Below are 27,018 nucleotides of genomic sequence, written 5' to 3' on the forward strand. Positions count from 1 at the left end.
TAACTGAAGATCAAAGAGAACGAAACAACGTTTAAAGTATACTGATAACATTCTAATTCGCCCAGAGATAGAAAAGGACTTGCAAAAGTAGCAGGACGGTACGGATAGCGTTTTGAAAATATGTTAAATATGAACAAAAATAAAACAAGACAAACGGGATGAGACGAATTAAAATAGACAAAAAAATACTTCTGAAAAAGAATGATTTTTCAACAGTATATACAGGGTGTTTCAAAAATGACCGGTATATTTGAAACGGCAATAAAAACGAAACGAGCAGCGATAGAAATACACCGTTTGTTGCAATATGCTTGGGACAACAGTACATTTTCAGGCGGACAAACTTTCGAAATTACAGTAGTTACAACTTTCAACAACAGATGGCGCTGCAAGTGATGTGAAAGATATAGACGACAACGCAGTCTGTGGGTGCGCCATTCTGTACGTCGTCTTTCTGCTGTAAGCGTGTGCTGTTCACAACGTGCAAGTGTGCTGTAGACAACATGGTTTATTCCTTAGAACAGAGGATTTTTCTGGTGTTGGAATTCCACCGCCTAGAACACAGTGTTGTTGCAACAAGACGAAGTTTTCAACGGAGGTTTAATGTAACCAAAGGACCGAAAAGCGATACAATAAAGGATCTGTTTCAAAAATTTCAACGGACTGGGAACGTGACAGATGAACGTGCTGGAAAGGTAGGGCGACCGCGTACGGCAACCACAGAGGGCAACGCGCAGCTAGTGCAGCAGGTGATCCAACAGCGGCCTCGGGTTTCCGTTCGCCGTGTTGCAGCTGCGGTCCAAATGACGCCAACGTCCACGTATCGTCTCATGCGCCAGAGTTTACACCTCTATCCATACAAAATTCAAAAGCGGCAACCCCTCAGCGCCGCTACCATTGCTGCACGAGAGACATTCGCTAACGATATAGTGCACAGGATTGATGACGGCGATATGCATGTGGGCAGCATTTGGTTTACTGACGAAGCTTATTTTTCCTGGACGGCTTCGTCAATAAACAGAACTGGCGCATATGGGGAACCGAAAAGCCCCATGTTGCAGTCCCATCGTCCCTGCATCCTCAAAAAGTACTGGTCTGGGCCGCCATTTCTTCCAAAGGAATCATTGGCCCATTTTTCAGATCCGAAACGATTACTGCATCACGCTATCTGGACATTCTTCGTGAATTTGTGGCGGTACAAACTGCCTTAGACGACACTGCGAACACCTCGTGGTTTATGCAAGATGGTGCCCGGCCACATCGCACGGCCGACGTCTTTAATTTCCTGAATGAATATTTCGATGATCGTGTGATTGCTTTGGGCTATCCGAAACATACAGGAGGCGGCGTGGATTGGCCTCCCTATTCGCCAGACATGAACCCTTGTGACTTCTTTCTGTGGGGACACTTGAAAGACCAGGTGTACGGCCAGAATCCAGAAACAATTGAACAGCTGAAGCAGTACATCTCATCTGTATGTGAAGCCATTCCGCCAGACACGTTGTCAAAGGTTTCGGGTAATTTCATTCAGAGACTACGCCATATTATTGCTACGCATGGTGGATATGCGGAAAATATCGTACTATAGAGTTTCCCAGACCGCAGCGCCATCTGTTGTTGAAAATTGTAACTACTGTAATTTCGAAAGTTTGTCTGCCTGAAAATGTACTGTTGTCCCAAGCATATTGCAACAAACGGTGTATTTCTATCGCTGCTCGTTTAGTTTTTATTGCCGTTTCAAATATACCGGTCATTTTTGAAACACCCTGTATGTATGTTATAATAGGTTGTACAGAGGTGGACAGGCTTGCATCGGATACGCTAACGTGACAGCTATACCAAACTAGTCTTTGCACTGATGACAGCAACAACAATAGCATGTGTAGTAGTGTGCAGACAATACCCTTAATGCTCGAGAAAAATAATTTGACTTACGCACATGATATCATGGCAAAATTTTGCTATGTTGTTTGCATCGTAGTATTATACTAACTCTTCGATTTAACATTGCGTGGAACTATTTTTAAGCATTTAAGCAAAGTGTATCGTTATGTTAAATGTGTTACAACGCTTACGCGACAAATGAGCTTTGTCAGTTATTTCTCGCAACGTCTTTCCAATCTGAATCTAAACACTTATTGATGAACTAGTACTACGTCTGTACTTTTTTTAATATGTTTTTGCTATATGTGAAGTCAAACAATGAATAAAAATTAGGACACGATCAACGGGAGTTCGAGTAACGAGAGATAAAAACGGACAGGAACTTTATTTATCCCTGATTGTGTGGAAATGAGGTTGACGAAAACAATAATTTGCTAATCTTTCAGCATGTAAACGTGAACATGCAAACAACCTTGTTACAAAGTGCACGAAAAGGTGACTAAATTAACCTACTAATAGCAGGTTTACACAGCCGACCTTTACTTAGTGAGATACCTCTTCGTCGATATTCATTACGCAATAGTGTTTGGAAACATGTGGGAGATATGTATGTACAATTTACTGCAAGTATTGTAACCGTATCATTAAACAAGAATGAAGTGTCGGAGACGCATTTCGCTGTGGTAGGGTAGTTTCAGACAGAAATAGCTCTGCATTCTTTTATATCGATTCAGTTAATTTAAATACTCTTTGAGACCTCACCATACACAGTGGAAGTAGGTGCAGCACAATAGTATGTCCAAATCTATGCTAATAATATATCTGTAAAACTATCGTGTCTGTCTCTTTGTCTGTAAACGAATTTTCATTGGGGTTTCGCGGGCAACTAGAACATAGCTTGGGGCACTGTACAGGCTTTACTTCATCAAAGGCGGATAGCGGAAAAAACAGATATTGTGATTTGATGTTTTACTAAAACTGTCTTGTCTGTCTGTCTGAGCACGCTGATCTCCAAAGGTACGGGGCATGAGGTTTTCGCAGTTAACTTGATCTTATCTTGGGGATCCCTTATTTTTTACTTCATCTGAATCGGATTACAGAAAAAAGATATCCTGCCTTAAATTTTTATCGAAAAACGTCGTATCTGTCTGTTTCTCTGTCTGAACACTGTTTTCAAGGAGTTGCCACGGATAATTTCAGCATGGCTTGGGGCACCCTATTTACTTGATTGCATCAAAATCGGATCAGGAGAAAAAAGATACCATGACTTAAAGTTTTATTTAACACAGTCGTCTCTGTCTGTTTGTTCTCTTTCGCAGGATCCTCACAGGTAACTTCAACATAGCTTGGGGCGCAACATAGGCTTATTTTCATCAAAATTGGATCACAGAAAAAATATCGTAATTAGAAGATTTTTCCAAACTAATATTATAGTTGCGAAAGTAACTCTGCCCGTTGCGTTTTCTCCGCTAACACGCTGAACCTGTGTCTGTGAACTTTGGTATGGAGATATCTTAAACCCTGAAGTGGAAGATAGGCTGCAGTAGAAAGCGTACAATACAAGATAATTATAGATTTGAAGAATATTACGCGACTTAAGGAAAAATATTTACTCTTTGTAAAAGTTATTTACCCTATGACATTTGATTTTAATCATGTTTGAGAAAATGCTTCTTTTGATTGATACATGCTACACGATAGGATTCAAAGTAATGACTACAATGCTTACACAATCTTCAGTGTGCTCAATCCATATTTCCAAACTACACTCCTGGAAATTGAAATAAGAACACCGTGAATTCATTGTCCCAGGAAGGGGAAACTTTATTGACACATTCCTGGGGTCAGATACATCACATGATCACACTGACAGAACCACAGGCACATAGACACAGGCAACAGAGCATGCACAATGTCGGCACTAGTACAGTGTATATCCACCTTTCGCAGCAATGCAGGCTGCTATTCTCCCATGGAGACGATCGTAGAGATGCTGGATGTAGTCCTGTGGAACGGCTTGCCATGCCATTTCCACCTGGCGCCTCAGTTGGACCAGCGTTCGTGCTGGACGTGCAGACCGCGTGAGACGACGCTTCATCCAGTCCCAAACATGCTCAATGGTTCCCTTGCCGGTCTAGGAATGGTAGAACGATGGGTTCGATGACGGTTTGGATGTACCGTGCACTATTCAGTGTCCCCTCGACGATCACCAGTGGTGTACGGCCAGTGTAGGAGATCGCTCCCCACACCATGATGCCGGGTGTTGGCCCTGTGTGCCTCGGTCGTATGCAGTCCTGATTGTGGCGCTCACCTGCACGGCGCCAAACACGCATACGACCATCATTGGCACCAAGGCAGAAGCGACTCTCATCGCTGAAGACGACACGTCTCCATTCGTCCCTCCATTCACGCCTGTCGCGACACCACTGGACGCGGGCTGCACGATGTTGGGGCGTGAGCGGAAGACGGCCTAACGGTGTGCGGGACCGTAGCCCAGCTTCATGGAGACGGTTGCGAATGGTCCTCGCCGATACCCCAGGAGCAACAGTGTCCCTAATTTGCTGGGAAGTGGCGGTGCGGTCCCCTACGGCACTGCGTAGGATCCTACGGTCTTGGCGTGCATCCGTGCGTCGCTGCGGTCCGGTCCCAGGTCGACGGGCACGTGCACCTTCCGCCGACCACTGGCGACAACATCGATGTACTGTGGAGACCTCACGCCCCACGTGTTGAGCAATTCGGCGGTACGTCCACCCGGCCTCCCGCATGCCCACTATACGCCCTCGCTCAAAGTCCGTCAACTGCACATACGGTTCACGTCCACGCTGTCGCGGCATGCTACCAGTGTTAAAGACTGCGATGGAGCTCCGTATGCCACGGCAAACTGGCTGACACTGACGGCGGCGGTGCACAAATGCTGCGCAGCTAGCGCCATTCGACGGCCAACACCGCGGTTCCTGGTGTGTCCGCTGTGCCGTGCGTGTGATCATTGCTTGTACAGCCCTCTCGCAGTGTCCGGAGCAAGTATGGTGGGTCTGACACACCGGTGTCAATGTGTTCTTTTTTCCATTTCCAGGAGTGTATTTGTTGCATAGTGTGTACTCTGTATGATGTATAAGTACTTCAGTAGCCCAATGCACACTTCTGCCTATAAATCTCTGTACACAATGCTCGGCAGTGATACTGCGCGTGCCAACACATCATGTGTTGGGACAGCTTGGGAGAGGGGGAGAGCGGACTACTCATCATGCGCTACGCTTATCCAGTTAGGCGGACATGTGAGGGCAGCTGATGTTACTGCACGTACCATAGCTTACTTACTCACCATCACTCTTCATAACAAAACTACTTATTTGTGATTACCAGCTGCAGGTAACAGCTAGTATGAGATATTTGACTTTACTAGTCTCCATAAACTGCATTACGTTGAAGAGATCTGTGCGATTTTTCATTCCATTGACAAGTTGGTACGTTTGGTAAAAGTGTTCAAACCATCAGCATCATATGATGTTACTCTGCCTCCAGGCTCACTCATGCACAGTGTTACATCTGAAACCTTATGGCGATTGATAGTGGTGAAGATTTGGGAATTGTTGTGAGTTTATTTAAGGTTCAAATGGTTCAAATGGCTCTGAGCACTATGCGACTTAACTTCTGTGATCATCAGTAGCCTAGAACTTAGAACTAATTAAACCTAACTAACCTAAGGACATCACACACATCCATGCCCGAGGCAGGATTCGAACCTGCGACCGTAGCGGTCGCTCGGCTCCAGACTGTAGCGCCTAGAACCGCATGGCTATTTGAGGAAAAAGGCCATTGAAAGGACATTTGCCCTGAGGACATGGAACAACTCATTGAACAGCCACACTTTTTCACAAATATCATCATGACTGATATGACCCGGAAAGAAAACCTCCCATATCGCCAACAATGGAAGAATGATTCAGCAAGGCAGCACTGAACACAATGTCGTTGGTGTTTGTTCCGATTCTAAGGGTTTTATCGAGGCAGAATGGGTGCCTGTTATTCAGAAATACCATCAAGGAGTCCTAATTAAGCTAAGGAAAAGAATAAAGAAGAGAAAATCGGACTTGTGGAAGAAAATCTGTTGGTTTCTCCATTCGCCCGCTCCGAGCGATGCAATTTTTAACGGCCAAGCACATTCTTGTGCTCCACCATCCTCGGTGCCCTTTACATTTCGCTCCATGTGACATCTTGCTGTTACCAGAAGTAAGAAGTCCCTTGAAGCAGACACGTTTTCCTTATGAAAATGGTTCAAATGCCTCTGAGCACTATGGGACTTAACATCTGTGGTCATCAGTCCCCTAGAACTGCTTAAACCTAACTAACCTAAGGACATCACACGCATCCATGCCCGAGGCAGGATTCGAACCTGCGACCGTAGCGGTCGCGCGGTTCCAGACTGAAGCGCCTAGAACCGCTCGGCCACACCGGCCGGCACATTTTCGTTATGAGAAATAGGTAAAGGCAATAACGGGAAAGTTGAACAATTCGTCAATCGAAGAGCTATAAAACTGACCGATGGAAGGGCCATAAGCAGCAGCATATACGGTATATAGCGGAGAATAATAAGGTAAGAGAATAGAAGTTACTTGCAGCTTTGTTTGCCCTAAACTATTTCTCACAGAAGTCTCTTTATTTAATCGCCATATCTCGCAGTAAAATAAGCATATCTTTTTTCATTGACTCATTTCGTGTTTGCTTGTAGACGACCAGGAGAGAAGTGTCAATTTCTCACAACTTAAACACCAGTGCAAATAAAAACCTTCTGCATAATATGGTGCAGAAAGAATTATTAAAGAAAATAGGAGTACGGGTAACGAATAGCGGTAACATGTGCTGGGGGGTACTTCCCCTCAAGCTTTTCTTCATGTAGACTCTCCTGCGGCCTTCATGCAATTCTGTTTCATCTGTGATTTTTATTGCAGAAGTAACTCGAATTGATAATAGAGTAAGCTAGTGGACTACGAGATGATCCAGCTAGCTACCTCCTGTGTTCTGTTGCCTCTGTTCGACGTGTTCACTCATAATAATCTGTGATGGGAAGCTATAGCTGGATAGAAAGTTACCTTGCAGTGGTCAAAACTTCCATGTTATCTGTTTCTTTTCTAATTGGAGATAGATGCGGCACAACTCATCTTGAAAAAGAAGCAGGTGGAAACGATTTACATGTACCGTTCAGGGCTCAAGTGTGACTCTTTTCGTAATTCCCATCCATATCGTTAATAATATCGTATGGAGCCCAACCGTGCATCATATCAGTGGACTTGAACTCGTTTGCAAGAAACTATGTTGATGAGCACTGGCTGAGGAAGGCTGAAGCTGTGACGTTCCAATATCACATAAACAAGGCAAAAGACGTGTCACATTCTCATACGTTTATTGTCACATGCAAAGTGCAGTTACAGATACTGGTTGATGAAGTCGTTGAAAGCAGAGACCCTGGTGAATCCAGATGGAGATCCCACCGAACCGCAAGGAGTGATCGCCCATGACGTCACACCGATGAGTTCTCCGTTCTGCACCAATGGGCCGCCGGAGTCCCCCTGTGTGGGAAAAAAGTAAAATAAGTTGCAAGCAAATAATATCATCCTGTGCATGGCCTAAATTGGGAGTTCGAAATTAACAGTCTTTTCTAGCTAGTGGAAACGAGAAACTTGCGAGACATCACGTTGTGCCGATGATACGACGAATTTCAGGTGGCGTATCAGTAGCATTGTTAAATAAGAAACTATATCGAGGATTCAGCTGACGGTGGCCTGCTGCATGATTTGATAAGCACAGTGCGGAAGTTTGTGAAACACCTATGCTTTTATTCAAGCTAATACTGAAAGTGTAGCGGGTCCTGTCTCTTTGCTAGACATGTATCACTACACATTAACCTATATTCAAGCCTCAATTGGCTGGTGATACTAATGAGGTTTACCCGAATTTTAGCAAACACATCGTGCAGGTCATTATCTGCATGATTCTAGTGAAATCAAACTTTCTTACCTATTACTAATTTAGCAAGGACACTTCGATGATTAACGACTAAATACTCTCATTTATTTTTCTTTCTCACTCATGCAGTCATTTATTCTGACACCTTGTTCCGTCAGTCCCATCATGAAGCTGAGCCTTCAACATTGTGAAACGAGTCACGTTATTCATTAATATGCAGAATTAATCATAGCTCGCAATTTCTGTAAAGTATAGTAACAACAAATTATGACTAGTACTGATCTACATAAACTGATAATTGTTGTAATTACTATTACCTTATATGTAAGTCATCAGATAAACAGCCACTTTGAGCAATGCCACTTCCCTTCCTCCTGTACAAGTCAGCTGCTGTTATTATCCAATAATTCAAACAAAAGCATTTTAACTTTATACAGACCACTATTAGCTGTCCGCGCAGAAGCAAAATCAGCATCAATGTCTGGACTAGATGGAGTGGCTAATGACGTATCCTACTTAGTGTTTAAGTGTTCAAGAATTTGCAAATTTCTACTTAATGTGCACTGGCAACCTGCCAGAGATTATTGCCGCAGAATATAAAACTCAGGGCTGAGCCCTAGAGAGGGTTCTACGGTCTATACAAACAATATTTTCACTTCTAGTACTGTGGTTGTGAACTGCTGAGTTCATGCTAAATTTACTCTTGTTCCTGACCAGACATACCTGTACAGAGTTCTGTATACATAGTGGTTCTGTGATGATATTAAAAACTTTCAGGGATGATGGAGAAGCGCAAGTGCATCAGTCTGACGAAAAGTGCCCTGGCGCAGAAACCATCGACTCGAAATTAATAATCGAAAATGGTTTTGATACATCTGACAGTGGATAACATGTACTGACACTGTTATTGCTCAGATTGTAGGTGGTAGTATGGACCAAAGCAAGAAAAATTAGTCTAGTATATATGGGCTATAAAATGCATACCTTAAGAACTATGTGCACTTAAAGAATGAGATTTTCACTCTGCGGCAAAGTGTGCGCTGTCTCGGTTCGGCACACAGTTTTAATCCTCCAGGAGAGTTTACTGAGCACTTGTTCATCTTCGCTGCTGTGAAAGACATCTCTTCTAGAGGACAAGTGGTCATACATCCATCACTTACTTATTCCATTGTCTTTCTTAGCTGAATACAAGCCCTCATTGATGGCAGTAGTGCTTAATGCACTGAGTAGTGCTTAATGCAACGAGTATAAGAATCTCTACGTCCCCGAGGAAGTTTGTGCAAGAATTCATTGCTCATGGTTTTTATTCTACATCTAAGCAGATACTAGGTACGAACCCAGGACGTTTTGATTACTAGTCAAAAGCGCTATTCGTAGACTACAGGTCCAATCATGGCCATATCAAACATTTAATTCCGATTAAATTAACGAATTATTTTTGGTGAGTCTGTAGCCATGTCGTTCCTAGCTGAAAATTGTACATGTTTTGTATAGGAAATTGCCAATACTGCTGGTTCATTCCTCATTTCTTTTAAACAAACAATTTTAGTGGATTCACAATACGAGTATACAAGTATTAAGGTCCCGAGGGCGATCACAAAGACCTACCCTCTCCTCAGATACCTGCACATCGACACGTTGGTTTATTGGCCTCGAGAAATGAGAGAGACTGACGTCGCTTACAAGGGCAGACATTCACTGTGGCCTGCCCTCCAAAACAGTATTAACGAGAGAGAAATAGAGACCGATATGTAGATGCAATCACCTGGGAAGCAGAGAGAGATATATACATATAACAGACGACCAAGACACATTCATATGTACAATAATAACGATGGGACCTTGGAGAACACCACATGCTATTACTTCCCAGGCGAATGATGCATGATTAAGTCATAAATCTTTTGTATTTATGAACTAGTTTTTTTATAATAAGATACTGCTAAAGCTATGAGGGTTGGAACTTCAATAGTGGCAACTATTTATTCACAACCAATACAAAAGAGTTACATGTTTGCACCTGTTACTGTCCTTCAAAGTAGTCTCCAGCATTGTGTAGACCCCGTTGTCAGCGATGTGGAAGGCGTAGTATACTGTTAGCAGAGCCTGTTCTGTTGATAGTGCGAATGGAGCAGTCTGAAATTATGGTGATTCTCGTGTACGACTGTGATGGTGTTATCCTAGCGCATTACGTTCCTCCACGGCAGACTGTCAGTGCACAGCATTACTGTCCGTTTTTGGAGCATCACCTGCGACCAGCTTTGCACAAGAAGCGGCGACACTTTCTGCGCAACTCACCCATCATTTTGCACGACAATGCGCGGGCGCATACAGCCCTTGCTGTGGCTGCTCTGTTCGGTCGATGGGACTGGGAAGTACTGTACAATCCACCATACTCCGTTGACTTAAGTCCTTGTGACTTTGATTTGATTCCGAAGATGAAGGAACCACTTCGTGGCATTCGCTTCAGAACTGTTCCAGAGATTCGACAGGCAGTAGACTGCTCCATTCGCACCATCAACAGAACAGGCTCTGCTAACGGTATACTATGCGTTCCACATCGCTGGCAACGGGTTCTACACAACGCTGGTGACTATTTTGAAGGGTATTAACAGATGCAAACATGTAACTCTTTTTCACCGGTTGTGAATAAATAGTTGCCACTCTTTAAGTTCCATCCCTCGCATTTGCGACATTTTCTGTGACAGTATGTACTCTGCACTCCGATGCTGAGACATACGCTGTGACATCCCTTTGACAAATCGAGAGGGTTGTAGTACTGTTGGCTACTCACGCTGCAGAGACTGATGCCTCCCGTGACTGGGCCTGTGCAGATCATGGTGTCCACGACAGGGTTGTCCTCGATGCCCGCGTCATCGAGCAGCTGTCTGCAGCTCTCCCAGTCTATGACGGTGGCGTCCAGCCACTGGAGTATGTTGGGTGTGGTGGCGGTAGGCGTGGAGCCCCAGCCAGAGGCGATCGCGTTTGAACCGGCTGCAAAAAAAATTTTAAAATAAGCATAGGTTGTGTTCAGCAAGCGCAGACAAACATAACTTTAGCCTCTTTGAGGATCGCATCAAAAGTCGAGGAACAGCACACAGAGCGTATTTAATCTTTTACGAGCTGTTAATATCTACTAGAAATAAGATACCGTACCAGACGCCTTTTATTCACACTGCTATTAAGGGGGGTAGGACGTCGAACGGGCCGACTTGGAGCAGGAGAGGCATCACAGAACATTTTAATTGCCAGTGTCTATACATTTACAAATAAATTCATAAAACTTTGTCTGCATCACCAGGAAGGATTCAGGATTCACACTCATTGCAGTGGACGTTCGAAAACATAACCAAATAATTTTTTTACGTGTAAAATTTCATCATTTTTACACTTACTAATGGCTGCATTTCTTGCTATAGGTACACTTTTCTTCATAAGTTAGAGAGATTCTTCGATGAATTTTGCACAGCATACATACCATACTTACAGGTGTATGAAACTCTAGAATTTATTTCATTTATGAAAAAATGAATGATCTGTTGTATTTTAAACTTCATGTTTAGAAAAAACACAAATCTGGTAGTTAATTACCTCAATTTTTACCACAGTTTTTAATAAATTTGTAAAATTTTAGAGTTTCATACACCTTTAAATATGGTTTGTATGCTGTGCAAAATTCATCGAACCATGTCTCTTACTTATGAAGAAAAGTGTACCTATAGCAACAAATGCTGCCATTAGTACGTGAAGAAAATGATGAAATTTCACATGTAAAAAAAATTACTTCGTTATGTTTTCGAACTTCCACTGCTATGAGTGTGAATTCTGAATCCTTCCTGGTCATGCTGACAAAGTTTTATGAATTATATTGTAAAAGTATAGACAGTGGAAATTAAAATGTTCTGTGGTGCCTCTCCTGCTCCAAGTCGGCCCGTTTGACGTCTTACCCCCCTAAACTATAGTAAGAAAGTAAGTACCACAATTTATAACTTCCTTCTACAGAGGGTGATTTTTTCCACCGTGTAAAAACTCCAGGGATTGATCGATCAGAGTACACGGAACAAAAAAGGTCTAATGAACTTACGTCAGGAAATGCATGGTTTCCATGCTACAGACCATTTATTCAATCATACATTGTTACAGAGACTGCGGCGCTATACCATGCAGCTACAGTTACAGTATGTGTTGAAAATGGTTCCTCATGCCTCAACGCATGCGTGTACGCGCTGTAGCATGTTCTGTCTCACACGTTCACATCTGCCAGGCTGCACCCGAACAGTGTCAAAGGCGGCTCCAGTGTCTCCACATCTGGAATGGGCTCTGCATAAACCACACTTTTGAGATGGGTCCACAACCAGAAATCGCACTGGTTGAGATCCGATGAAAGAGCAGGCCATGCAACTGGACACTATCCTCCGATCCATCGACAAAGGAAGACACGATTGAGAAGCGTCCTGACGTTAACGGCGAAGTGAGCTGGAGCACCATCATGCAGCACCCACATAAGCCTTCGAATCATCAATGACACTTCTTCCAGCAGGGGAGGTAAAGTCACCCGCAAGAAACACCGATAGTCCCGGCCTGTTAGGCGACGTAGAAGAAAAAAATGCTCCTAAAATACGGTCGCCAATTATCCCGGCCCACACATTCCGGCTGCACCGATGCTGATGGTGCGCTGTCAACATACCTACCATAGGGTTTCTGTATACTGTCCCACAGATGACTGTTATGAAAACTGAACATACCACTCCGCATGAAGTTGGCCTAATCCAGGGCTTAACAACTGGCCGGTTTTGAGCGCGGCGCGAGTACTCGCGTGTGCTCAGGCACGTGCTCGCGAGCAGCTGCAAGGTCGTGGAGTAGGGAGGGAGTGGAGGGAGGGGAAATGCGCGCGCACGTTTGAATAGGGCCGCAGCGTGCCTATTGAATTCGCGCCGACTGTGTAACGTTTAAAGTACTACGATCAGCTCTTAACAGTCACTTCGCTGATTAAGAATCATGTGAAGTCGCCATTGTGTAACCCCAACCATGCTTTCGTAGTTCAACCCTCATTGGGAGGAATTGTATCTGTTTACTGAAAAAGATGGTGTTGCAAAATGTTTACTATGTCACAAAACGCTGAATTCTTTTACGAAATTTAATTTGCAGCGACATTATATGTCGTACCACGCGAAAGACTACGGACGTGGAAAATGTGATTGACCAGATCGTGCACAGGAAGTTATTAAACTTAAAAGGAAGCTATCCGAAGAAGATCTGGACGATGAAGAAAAATCAACTGAGGTAGCTCTCAGAGTGGGTTACAAAATTGCTTTGCTTTTAGCAAAATCCCTGCGCCCCTTAACTGATGGCGATTTAATAAAGTTTGGAATGTAGGAGACGAGATGCTGGCAGAAGTAAAGCTCTGAGGACCGGGCGTGAGTCGTACTTCGGTAGCTCAGATGGTAGAGCATTTGCCCGCGAAAGGCAAAGGTCTCGAGTTCGAGTCTCGGTTGGGCACACAGTTTTAATCTCCCAGGAAGTTTAATAAAAGAATGTTTGGTAATTGCAGCGGAACATTTGTGTCCATCTCAAGTTGAACAGTTTCGGATTGTGCCATTATCTAACATGACCATTATGCGTCGCATACAGGACATGGCAGACGACATCGAGAGCCAGCTTGCTAATATCTGTAAAGATTTTATGGCGTATTCTCTAGCTCTGGACGAAAGTGTTGATATCACTGGAACAGCGCAGCTTGCCATATTTATTAGAGGTGTTAATAGAGATATTCAGGTGAGGGAGGAGCTCCTCGATGTAGTAGCCATGAAGAACACTACAACCGGAGGTGATATTTTAAGTAGTGTTGAAGAAAGTGTTGAAAATATAGGATTGTCGTGGAATTCTTTAGTTTCAGTGTCTACAGATGGTAGAGGCATACACTAAGCTAATAAAATTATGTGGCACGTGTACATTCTCCTTTATTTGTTTCATTTGACGCAGTAATAATTCGTGAGTGATATCCCTGCAGGTGGCCGCGGATTTAAATTGACTGGCGGCAGATGTTGTGTGCCCCACGTGACTCTCCCCACTCTCCGCTCTAGTCCGCTGGTCCGGTAGTGGGGGTAGCGTGCTCGCGCTGCTCCGTGCTCACGCCTTGCTGCTCACAGCTTGCTCCGCGAGCACGTATGTTGTGAAGCCCTGGCCTAATCTGTGAATAGAATGGTTGAAACAAATCCCGGAATCGTGGTTTCCTGGTGAAGAAACCAGTGACAAAACTGCTCCCAATGTGGAAAGTCTGTCGCTGGTAAGCCCTGCACATGCTGTAAGTGATAAGGGTAGTAACAACTGTCATGGAAAATATTCCACACGGTCGTCTGCCTTACCCTGCACTAGCGGGCCAACTGCCTGGTACTGATACAGCGGTCGCCTTCCGCAGTGATAATCACAATTTCGTCCAAGTCTGGTATCCGAATATTTCGGGTACGTCCTTCTTGATTTCCTGCTTCCTGGAACGAGACCCTCTTTCGGAGAAACACTGTTGCGAACATTGAATGTCGGCGGCGATAGGTCACCTGACACATTCTCACTGCCCGCCGCCTGTTGCCATTTGCATTTATGTAAGTAAACACCACATCGGCAAGCTCTCGATTCGAATGCGGAACCATTGTGTACAATGCTGTATCACATCCAATACAAGATGAGTCAGCAAGACAGGAGACTGGGAGACAACATTATCACTACTATGGCAGGAGAGGGAGCTAGGCATGACGTACGAGGTACAGTACCACCCTCTAGCAGGAAACCATCCATACTGTACTGTGACAGCATGGTACAGCGCGTATTACACCACAGTGTCTGTAACAGAGTATGACTGAATAAATGGTCTCTCCCACGGAAACCATGCGTTTCCTGACAAAAGTTCATTAGACCTTTTTGTTACGTATCTTCTCACCGATCAGTCCCTAGAATATGTACACTGTGAAATAAATCACCCTTTGTAACTGGTATAAGTGGTATATGTACAGCGTGATGACGTAAAGGTACTTACATGCTGGAATGGACCCTGCACTGGCCAGTGGTATGGTCTGCACGTAGGTGCCGAGGGTGAGGGCAGAGCGCAACGTGAAGACCGCGATGTCATTGGCCGTCACAGCGAGACCTCTGTTGGGTAAACATTTGTTGTTTGATCTATGCACAGGAAATTTCGCTTTATTTGATAGCAAATAGACAAATGAGAAGCTAATATAAGCTGGCAGCATACACTCCGGCTTCAAAGTAGGATGTGTAAATGTTTATCAGACATTGAACGGTTCCACTGCGCACGAAATGAGAGACATAGCGTGCGTGCAGAATAAATCGACTTGCAGCTGACTTACTGGTTGCTTTGCTTTAAGAATGTAAAATTATTCGGTAAGTTGGTTGTTATACTTGGTAACGCAAGAATGTAGTGCAGCACCAAACACAGACGTCTGAGATACTCTGCAAGTGCATTTTTTTCCACAAATTACAGATTCGATGAACTTATTTTCTAAGAAGAAAACAAATGTTATCTGTTGTTCTTGCACTATGGGGCTATAAATTCTGGTGGTGAAATTTATGCCTTACAGCTTTCTTTTGCACACTGTTAAACACGAAAGCGTTTTCCCTGTTACTGCAGAAGCAAGAAAGGGACAATCATTTTGTGATTAAATATGAAAACTCCTCATAATTTCAGCTCTCATATGCTGCACCACCACACTGTTTACTGCACACGGATAGTTCATTGGTGATGGTAACCACAAAGTGTGGCTGCATCATTTTCGCACTCCAGGCCCAGTATATTATTGCAAGAGAAATTGAGTATAGTCTTGCAAAATCAAGCAAATTGGAAACGTAAGCTATTGAATCATTCCACTCTCCACGTATAGTACTGCTATATCTTGGAAAGGAAAGGACATTAACACGCTTTTTGCTTGCATCGTGCTACTCGTGAAAGACAATTTTGTATGTAGCCAACTGAAAATAACAAACCACGAATGATGATAAAAATGTGATGTTTGGTTTTATGGCTGTGTAATGTCTTACATTCAGGCCTATTAGTCTGGATGCTTGCTACAACTAGCCTAGATATTCAAAAGCTTTCAAGGCGTTCAAATACCTAAAGTTGGCAGTGTGCAGCCTTCGAAACGATTCCACTGTTCTTTTTCAAGATATAAACGGCAGTTTAATGTGGAAACTCACCCAGGGTAGTCAGGGTGCATGATCTGTTCAGAAACCCTTGACTCCTGTTCAGTTCCTTCGTCGACTTTGAGGTTCAGTTCTCCAGCCACCGCCTGAAAAGAAAAGAAAAAAATGTCAGAACAACTACTACTGTGATTCAGACAATTTGGAGATATGACAACAGAGTAATTTATTTAGAATGTCCAGTCACATTACTGAGAACACATGTCAAGAGCCTGAGTAATCGCTTTTCGTACAGCGCACCGCTGCGAAACTTGCAGGAAGACAGTGGATGAAGTTCTGGGAGGTAACTACAAGGGTGCTGTGCCATTTCGACTCCAGAGCCTTGGACAGCTGCGTTAAATTTCTCAGTTGAGGAACAATGGCGCGTACAGCTTGGTCGAGGTCGTCCCAAAAATTATCAACTGGGTTGAAATTCGGGGAGTTTGTTAGCCGGGGGAGTAGGCCAAACTCATCGTGGTGCTTTTCGAACCACGTATGTGCACAGCGAGCTGCGTGACACATGGCATTGTACTGCTGGTACATGCCATTGTGTCTAGGAAGAACAAAGTACACGTAGGGGTGGACTCGAACACTTCACGTACTTGGCGGTTTCGGGAGTGCCTGGTCTGAAATCCAATGATCATGATGGTCGTCAGTTCCAAAAGGCATGAAATTTTCACCATTTAACAGCCGTTATGAGATGAACAGCACTGTATAATTCCATAAATAACGCACTGGTGCTCCATGGTGGCACACTATCTATTTCCATCAGTAGTGGAAAAAACAGTCGGGTTTCATTTCATCCGAACTTTCTAAGTTCTCCCTACCTTCTTACCCCCAAATTGCAGATTTAACAACGTACTGCTACTAACTATGCTACTAACTACAGAATGTACTACATGAAAGCTAGACAAAATACTAAGAAACAAAGTCCGATCTGCTTCAAGTGCTTTGTGTGTGAAAGGGCCTCCTACGGCCTTAAAATATTGATACAGTGCGTGACACAGACGATGGACATCTCAATATCTCAACAGTACAGCACATCCAGGACGAATCTCTCACCATGCAGCAGAGCGTTCGCCACTTCAAAACAGTCGTAGGTTCGAATCCCGCCTCGGGCATGGATGTGTGTGCTGTCCTTAGGTTAGTTAGGTTTAAGTAGTTCTAAGTCTAGGCGACCGATGACCTCAGATGTTAAATTCCATAGTGCTCAGAGCCATTTGAACCACTTCAAATCTTTCTTGGATAGCGCCGTTCGCCAAGATACGGTTCCTGTTTCGAATACCGATCCAGTACACTGTTTTAATACACGTAAGGCGTACGATTGCTTTCTGCACAGTCACGGATACTTCATTTATTCACTTAGATGAAAAAAGGTACTGCCACATGAGTTTAAATACCTGAAAACCGACTACGGATACTATTCATCACGGACGCAAGATACATGAAAAAGTCACATCTCTATCCCACAATTTGCCCAATTCAGGGCAGCTGAGTCAGTTTTGTTGTAGGCAACTTCATCATTCGTCACAGCGCGAGTAGTGTCACGTCGCAATTCTGCTGGCAGGGGAGCGTGGGTCATTGAAGAAGAGCTGCACATTGTGAAACTTTCGATGTATAAGGTAAGTCGAGTGTAATTTTCAATATCATTGATTATTACAGAGCCTGTATTTATAGTGTGTCTGTATTTTACATTACAGTGCCATTCAAATATCCTTGCATATCACTGTTTCGACAGCTAAAGCTGTTGTAAATATTATGAAATTTCGGGCCTTGCAGCGTACTAGAAAAGAAAGGAAATTTCTACTCTTAAGAAACTTCATACTGAATCCCTTTTCTCAGCGAAAATTGTTCCCACATTAATTAAGTCCATTTACGATTCTATGTGGTCTTAAATTGTGTTCTTTACATTGTACGTAATTAGTGTTCCTAGATTCTATTTTATAAAATGAAATTTGGCGTTTTATATTTTTCCAAGAAAACAAGTTCAACTCGTTATTCATTCTCTATTCTAACTTAGTAACAATTTTAGCAGATGGAGGTACGAATGTCGTATTATATTACAGCACGTAATTGCCTGTGTTAGTCTGAATTATGATGCAAAATTCCTTTGGAAATGCTGGCGGTAAGCGGGAAATCTGGGTTCGTGTCCCGGTCCGGCACAAATTTTCATTGTCGTCATTCCATTCTACAGCTAATGGTTGTCTACATTTGCAACTGCGATTACATTTAATGTAAGAGATTTGAGTGGGAATGTAGTAAAAATGCTACATGAGGATTCATAACGAAACAAAAAAGTTTTTCAAAAAGCAAGAAAAGTGACACTATCCACATAAATAATTAATAATTACCTTGTTGTTGTTGTGCTCTTAAATCCAGAGACTGGTTTGATGCAGCTCTCCATGCTACTCTGTCCTGTGCAAGAATCTTCATCTCCCAGTACCTACTGCATCCTACAGCCTTCTGAATCTGTTTAGTGTATTCGTCTCTTGGTCTCCCTCTACGATTTTTACCCTCCACGCTGCCCTCCAATACTAAATTGGGGATCCCTTGATGCCTCAGAATATGTCCTACCAAACGATCCCTTCTTCTAGTCAAGTTATGCGACAAATTTCTCTTCTGCCCAGTTCTATTCAATACCTCCTCATTAGTTATGTGACCTACCCATCTAATCTTCAGCATTCTTCTGTAGCACCATATTTCGAAAGCTTCTATTCTCTTCTTGTCTAAACTATTTGTCGTCCACGTTTCACTTCCATACATGGCTACACTCAATACAAATACCTTCAGAAACGACTTCCTGACACTTAAATCTATACTCGATGTTAACAAATTTCTCTTCTTCAGAAACGCTTTCCTTTCCATTGCCAGTCTACATTTTATACTCTCTCTACTTCGACATCATCAGTTATTTTGCTCCCCAAATAGAAAAACTCATTTACTACTTTAAGCGTCTCATTTCCTAATCTAATTCCTTTAGTATCACCCGATGTAATTTGATACATTCCATTATCATCCTTTGCTTTTGTTGATGTCCAAGGATATAAGATGAAAATGAAATCGCAGTTTATTATAATTAATTACCTTATAACAACCGATATTCCACGAGAGCAGAACTACATTTCCATCGTCCGTTGTACGGAATATAATGGGATTTACTGCCAAAAATACTTTAATATAATGGAAATTTATATAGGGTGTTTCCGTAAGAGCGCACACAAATTTACCAGGACACAGCGGACGTTGCACTGACAATGCGAGGTAGGGAAACTGGCATCAGAGAAGCTACTTTAAGGAGATAACGGGAATAAAATCACATTACGGTGTACTTTTTTATTTACATTAGTTACAGTTAACTGCAGATACCATCATTGACGCAGTGGAGGTACCATTCGTACTGCACCTTACAAAATGTGCTGAAACTGACGGCCATTAACCTCAATGCAAGGATGACATCGGGGAACAGAATTCTCACCGACGCTGACAAACATCCCTGGTATGTTTTGAATCATATCACAGGCAGCTACAATTTTGACCACTAATTCTATCTCCGTATCCATTGGTGTGTCATAAACAAATAACTTCAGATATCTCCATAGAAAATAATCGAGGGGATTCAGGTCAGGTGACCTCGCAGACCATAGAATAGGGCCTCCCAGTCCAGACACCAGGAAATACAGCATTGAAATGGTTGCGGACAACCGCACTGAAGTGATGCGACGCACGGTCATGTTGTATGCACAGCCTCTCACGAACAGCACGTTCTGCCAGGAGATAATGTAAATACGATGAACAGAGCCACCTTATGGACAAGTAAGCAAACAAAACCGGTCCCACGACTTTCTAGTGATCAGCTCATCTCCCTTGTTTCTTTGCAGGAAATAAGGAGTGTACACGTAAATAAACAGTTCAACGACAACAGTAATGTTAGACAACACGTTAGACATTACTTTCATATCTCCTTAAGGGGCTCCGGAACGCCCTATACTTGCAATGTAAAAACAACGTTTATAAATTACTTCTTTCCTCACAAAGTATTTGAGGTAGGAAGTTGAACTTTTTACAGATTATTTATTGGAATATGGGCTACAACTTAACACAGGGATTCTACAAAATTTTAGTTCAGTTATTAAAGATGATTTTTTTTCAATTGTAATGAAAATTCACAACATTTTTTTGCAATTTTTTATTTATATATTCAAAAATATACGGTTTTTTGGAAAAAGGCTGTGTTACATTATGCAGTAGGTACTGTGTAACATTTACTGAAAGTTTGAAACAAATATGTTTGGAAGATCCTTAGAAAACATGTAATTAGTATGAGAAAATAAAAGTTTTGGGAATCGAGCGACAAAGATTGGATTAACTTTTTAGTGCATTCCAGGTCCATAGGATGGATTATCTTCATCCTCTGCAAACTCCTCCTCCAGCTTCCTCTTGTTCCTCCTCCTGTTTACTCTTGCTTGTATTTCTAGACTCTTTACAGCCCTGTCTGCAGCCCGACGGCGTTCCTTGTCTAAAGCAAGCATCGCTCGTACCATGTTAGAACCTATCTTCATTCCATATTTCTAAATACCTTGCACCTTACAATGTTGCCATCATTGAAAGTCGCAACAGCATCATACACACCAAAGTGAAGTGTTTCTATTCCAACAAATACAGTCTTGTGGATTCTCGACCATATAACACTATTTACACTTTCATTGGGGTTTTGAGTTTTTCCGTGAATACACTTTTTCAACAGTTCAGTGCTGCTAAGTCTCTGAAAATAGGTTTTATCACCTCCATTATTGCATGAGGCAGACTATGCTTATGAGTGTACACTTCACCAGTTAGCAATCCTTTGTTATATTTACACCAACTGTCTTCTTCTTTGGGACACAAGCTATGTTGGGGATTTTCATCGTCTTTATTGTTTACAGTAATAACACATACCTTTGGCTTTCCAACATTTCTCCTTTTCTTAAAAGCCTTCAGAGGATTTCTAATAACTTTACTTTTACTCATTATTATACTTCAACAAAACAGAGACTCAAGAAACAGAATTAATTACGAATATTTTCGAGATAACGACAGAGTAAATAAACATGAAACAATCGACAATCACACCAGCGATATATATTGAACCATCACAGGTTAGCCACAACACATACTTTATCTCACATCACTAAAATGTACCTGATGAACACGGACGTTAATAATAACACCATTTGACAGCAGTTTAACAGCGCCACAGTGGGTCACGCCCATGTAGAATACATTTCAAAAAAAATTTAAAAATAGTTGTAGTCTTCGGAATTGAATAAATTATATATCTATTAAAAGGTAATAGTCTGCAGATTCAGAAAACGCAAAAAAGTAAAAATTGAACTTTTCATGATTTTGAGCCTTTCCGGAGCCCCTTAAGCTGGCTTCTCCGACCCTACGTTCCCTGACTCAAACAATTCAGCTGAGCATGCTCTAAGTCCTGTTACATTTTTGCACTCTCTTACGGAAACAGTCTGTATATTTCAATGTAAGTTTTATAGAAGTCATTACGGCGATTTTTTTTTCAAGTTTTGCATTTTTCAGTTGTGTCAGTGTTCTTTCCGAGGTGCGATATGGCATGCAAGCTCGCTCTGTCGAGTACTCACGTAGTAGGTGCCGAGGTTCATGACGCAGTGTCCGGCGGTGACGACGGCGGTGCTGGAGACGATGGAGCCGCCGCAGTTGTGCGACCGGATGAACAGCAGCGACAGCTGCAGCGAAACCTGGTACGGGAACTGACCTGTAAGACACGGATCACACCACGTAGGAACAGCACGTGATAACTGGAGAGGGGAAACGTTAGTGACAACTGCACTCGTAAAAGACAGGTTGATCTGATGAAGGGTCTGAGTACGTTCGTTAGTGGAAGGGTACCGATAACTACGCTAAAAAGGTAGGGCATTGGGCTCCAATGAAAGACGCTTCAATAATTCAGTGGTCGCAAAGTTCTGCATTGTCACACGTTTCTCCACTTCACAGTACGTCAAGCCTTCATAAACTAGCAAGGTGTTTATGTTCTTGTTGAAAAATAAGTGAACGGCTGTTACAAGCAATACAGTAATACCAAAATGTTAATGAAAGGTAATGCCTGCCTCTTTGAAAATTCTTAATGGTATTTTTCCCCTGGAAGCTGCTCCTGTTTGACCAGACTCCGCTTCAAGGTATCGCTTGTATCTCGTCGTCACCCCCATATCACCAGCAATCACTGATTCTTGTAACATTTGTTGTTCATTCGCAGGATAGTTCAAAGATAACTACTTCTTGCATTCCTGTGCAATGTTGGTACGATCAAACTACAAACATTCTTGCTTCAGAATGATGCTCCGACATTTTGGAAGTATTAGAATTTTCTATTTGTTAGAAATCATCAGTTTATATTCTGGGGAATTCTAAAACTACGCAATGATTACATCGTCATGATTTTGCTATTGTCACCTAATGCGGTTGCGCCTGTTTCAGTAACACAAAAAATTCCATAATCTCAATAAAATGGATGGATTGAGTAAGCATGAAGAAGGCCTGTACTAAACACTGAAATCTATATACCGGGTGATCAAAAAGTCAGTATAAATTTGAAAACATAATAAACCACGGAATAATGTAGATAGAGAGGAAAAAATTGACACACATGCTTGGAATGACGTGGGATTTCATTAGAACAAAAAAAAAATAAAGTTCACAAAATGTCCGACAGATGTTGCTGGACAGCAAAATGTCAGTGACTGCGCATGACAATCGTGTTTAAAAAGAGCTGTAACGAGAGAGAGAATCACATGCGCCAGCAGTCGCAGCATGTTGACGTTACCTGAAAAGGCACTTTTAGTGAAGCTGTGTTATCAGAATGGGGAATATGCTAGTTCAGCGTTACGATCTTATCGCCATAGGAAGGGTATTCGAACGGGTAAAGGTCCGTTGACAAATGCAGCTGTGGCGAGAATGATTTCGAAGTTCGAAGCCACGGGGTGTTTAGACGATAGACCCCGTAGTGGCCGACCGAGCACTAGTGGCCGACCGAGCACAAGGCGTAATGTTGCTGAGATAGTTCAGGAAGAAATGGAAACTGTAGCGCGTTCGTCTATGCATGGGGAAGTCAGCGCTCGTACAGTAGGACGTCGTACCGGCATTCCATACACTACTGTTTGGTTGGCACTGATGCGTACCCCTCCGATGCAATCCATACGAAATCCATCGGCATCATGAACTGTTACCTGGCGATTTAGTGAAGCGGAAGGCATTTGCGGTGTGGGCATTTGAAAAGATGGCGGAAGATGACGATTGTTTGAGTAACGTGTTGTTGACCGACGAAGCTCATTCCACGCTCCGAGTGTCTGTCAATGCCCACAACTGCAGAATTTGGGCTACCGAAAATCCTAGACCTGTAGTGGAAACTCCATTGCATGACGAGAAAGTCACGGTATGGGTTGGATTTACCACATCTACCGTTATTGGTCCTTTTTTCTTCGAGGAAATGCGTGATTCTGGTTTTGTAAGTGCTACCGTGACGGGTGAGAGGTACGCCGATATGTTACAGAATCGCATCATCCCCAGCCTGGCTGATAAACATCTGCTGGAACGTACGATGTTTATGCAGGATGGCGCTCCACCCAATATTTTGCCGACACGGTAGCTCAGCGTGTTCGGTCAGAGGGTTCGCTGCCCTCTGTAATAAAAAAAACTGAGTGAATGGATCAATAACGAACTTCAAAGGGCGTCAGGAGACGTCCGCCACGAACAATTGAAACGAACAATAACGAACAAAATGAGATTAAAAAAATATATATATTTCTAGACGCGTGAAAGATCTCTTGCGCACGTAGTTTGGTGATGATCGTGTGCTCAGCCGCCACTTTCGTCATGCTTGGCCTCCCAGGTCCCCAGACCTCAGTCCGTGAGATTATTGGCTTTGGGGTTACCTGAAGTGGAAAGTGTATCGTGAACGACCGACATCTCTAGGGATGCTGAAAGACAACATCCGACGCCAATGCCTCACTATAACTCCGAACCTGCTTTACAGTGCTGTTCACAACATTATTCCTCGACTACAGCCGTTGTTGAGGAATGATGATGGACATATTGAGCATTTCCTGTAACGAACATTATCTTTGCTTTGTCTTACTTTGTTATGCTAATTATTGCTATTCTGATCAGATGAAGCGCCACTGTCGGACATTTTTTGAACTTTTGCATCTTTTTGGTTCTAATAAAACCCAACGTCATTTCAAGCATGTGTGTCAATTTGTACCACTCTATCTACGTTATTCCGTGATTTATTAAGTTTTCATATTATAATGACTATTTGATCACCCGGTACATGTAAAGCCTTAATCGAAACCAACCTCTCAGTTGTCCATACTGGATGTACCAGATTATTTTCCTTGTGTTCCACTTCCACTCCACCGTATCAAGATGGCCATGTCACGAAAACGACGGAGGACGATGCAGTAATGGATCTAAGAAACCACAGCTAAGAGCAGTCCACCTACCTTTCCACCTTCACCGCTGTTGCCAGCTGCCAGAGAAAAAGACGGCTGTCTTGTAAAGCGCCACAACCGTTAACGTTACGTCTTTTCTGAACAGCAGCAGACATCAAGGACAGAAAATGGTGACCAGGTGATAGTCAAAATGTTACAAAGGTTAAGAAATATCATGTCATGGACCTACAAAGTGCATCACCAATTATTCTTACATGCACATTTTGGTTCCTGGAATGAAATTTTGGATTTTTATTTTATTTATTTATTTATGGTTTTCCAAAGTCTTCAGACTGGTCTGACGCGGCCTGCCACGAATTTCTTTCCTGTGTCAATCTATTAATTTCACTGTAAGACTTTCGCCCCCGTCCTCAATTATTTCCTGGATGTATTTCAGTCTCTGCCTTCCCCTACAGATTTTACCCTCTATAGCCGCTCTAGAACGTTAGAAGTTACTTCCTGATGTCATGACACATGTCCAATCATCCTGCCCCTTCTCCGTGTTTTCTGTACATTTCTTTCGCCGCCGATACTGCAGAGATGCTCCTCATTACTTGCTTTATTAGTCCGACCAAATTTTCGACACAATATCTCAAACGCTTCGATTCTCTCCCGTTCTTGTTACGGCACAGTCCATGTTTCACTAACATAGAATACTGTGTTCCAAACGTACACTCTCAGAAATTTCCTCCTCAAATTAGGGCGTATGTTTGATACTAGTAAACTTCCTTAGGCCAGAAATGCATCTTTGATAGTGCTTTCTTGTTTCGTCCGCATTGGGTTATTTTGCTTCGAAGACAGCACAATTTCTTAGCTTCGTCCTTTATTTGATCATCAATTTTAAAGTTTCTCGCTGCTCTCATTTTTGGTGTTTCTTATTACTTTCGTCTTTTGTTTACTCTCAATCCGTACCCTGTACCCATGAGACTGTCCATTCCATTCTACAAATTATGTAACAGTTCTTCTCTTTCACTGAGAACAGCAATGTCACTATATAATCTTATTACTGATTTCCTCGCGCACTGAATTTTAATCCCAGTCTTCAGTCTATTATAGACAACGGCCTTGCCGCAGTGGATACACCGGTTCCCGTGAGATCACCGAAGTTAAGCGCTGTCGGACGTGGCCGGCACTTGGATGGGTGACCATCCAGCCGCCATGCGCTGTTGCCATTTTTCGGGGTGCACTCCATCTCCTGATGCCAATTCAGTAGCTACTCGACCGAATAGTAGCGGCTCCGGTCAAAGAAAACCATCATAACGGCCGGGAGAGCGGTGTGCCGACCACACGCCCCTCCTATCCGCATCCTCAACTGAGGATGACACGGCGGTCGGATGGTCTCTATGGGCCACTTGTGGCCTTAAGACGGAGTGCTTTCAGTCTATTGAAGATATTAATACTCATTTCATTTCTGACTGGAACCTCTAATAAGTTTCTAATGTTAGTATCCCCCTTTGGAACAATACAGCTGCCGCCACTACCACTCACTACACTGGTTGCTAAGTGACGTGTGTACAGTGGCCGCGGTCTCGGCGTGTTACTCACCACTGTAGGCATCCTGTCCGCCGTAGATGCGTCCAGCAGCAGGGCCCAGGGCCCTCGCTGGGCCAGTGTGCACCACCCGCCGCAGCGGCAGCCTCACACCTGAAACACAGACTCCAGTCAGCAAAGACGCACTCCACAGATACCCACACAACAGGTTAGAAGAAATACCCGAGAGACGGGCTCACTTAAATCTGGAGATACGTCCTAGGAGCCTACAGCTAGTGGATGGCAGGGAGGGGTCCGTAAGTACTGCCACTTGTGATACAAAGTGATTGCGGAGAGCTATACCCTACATGGCACCGATAATGTGATCCGAGCCACCGTACTTTGAAAAATTACCTGTACATGACTGTCTGAATCGAAATGATCACATTGGTTCAGTTCAGAAATGGAAATATCAGGTTGCGACTTATTGGTTGGAAACTAGGAAGCAGAATGACTACCGAAGAGATATTTCGAACAGTTCTGTTTCCTATCCTGGACTACTGCTGAAGTGTGCATTTTGCGTATAGTGGAGAGCTGGTAAAGTGGCCATGGAGGGAATAGTGACCATTGGGGGGACATAAGGTGCTTGCACGACGCGAGAAATGCTTCAATGTATCCTCCCTGGAGGGCTCAGTTACACACCGTAATCTAACCTATTGTGCCGATTCTCAGATATGTAGTATTTTTTGTGGATTTTACTTATACTGATAAGAGGTCGGCAGGAGTCGATTCTGATCCAAATTTTTAAGAAGGGCGACAAAACGGATTGTAGTAATTATAGAGGGATATCGCTATTACCAGTATGTTTCAAAATTTCCTCGAATATTCTGCTAAGCGGGCTTACACCATAAGCAGATGAAATTTTGGGGGATTACCAAGCTGGCTTTCGGAGGAACAGATCAACTATAGACCAAATATTCACCCTGCGTCAAATTTTGGAAAAGAAATGGGAATACAA

The 27,018-nt window shown here is 43.1% G+C and overlaps 1 protein-coding gene across 1 annotated transcript in view; it reads right to left on the bottom strand.

Annotated features, from left to right (window-relative positions):
• Positions 1–7,268: 7,268 nt before the first annotated feature.
• Positions 7,269–27,018, bottom strand: part of LOC126234784 (trypsin-1-like) — a 32,047-nt gene continuing 12,297 nt past the window's right edge. Inside the window, exons 2-7 of the mRNA XM_049943532.1 lie at positions 26,076–26,174; positions 21,666–21,799; positions 16,051–16,142; positions 14,879–14,991; positions 10,643–10,842; positions 7,269–7,451 (exon numbers count right to left, since the gene is read on the bottom strand). Coding sequence (XP_049799489.1) covers positions 7,308–7,451; positions 10,643–10,842; positions 14,879–14,991; positions 16,051–16,142; positions 21,666–21,799; positions 26,076–26,174 — 782 coding nt within the window. The 3' untranslated portion in view covers positions 7,269–7,307. The remainder of the gene's footprint in view (positions 7,452–10,642; positions 10,843–14,878; positions 14,992–16,050; positions 16,143–21,665; positions 21,800–26,075; positions 26,175–27,018) is intronic.

This window comes from Schistocerca nitens, chromosome 2, assembly GCF_023898315.1.
Source record: "Schistocerca nitens isolate TAMUIC-IGC-003100 chromosome 2, iqSchNite1.1, whole genome shotgun sequence".
NCBI lineage: Eukaryota > Metazoa > Arthropoda > Insecta > Orthoptera > Acrididae > Schistocerca > Schistocerca nitens.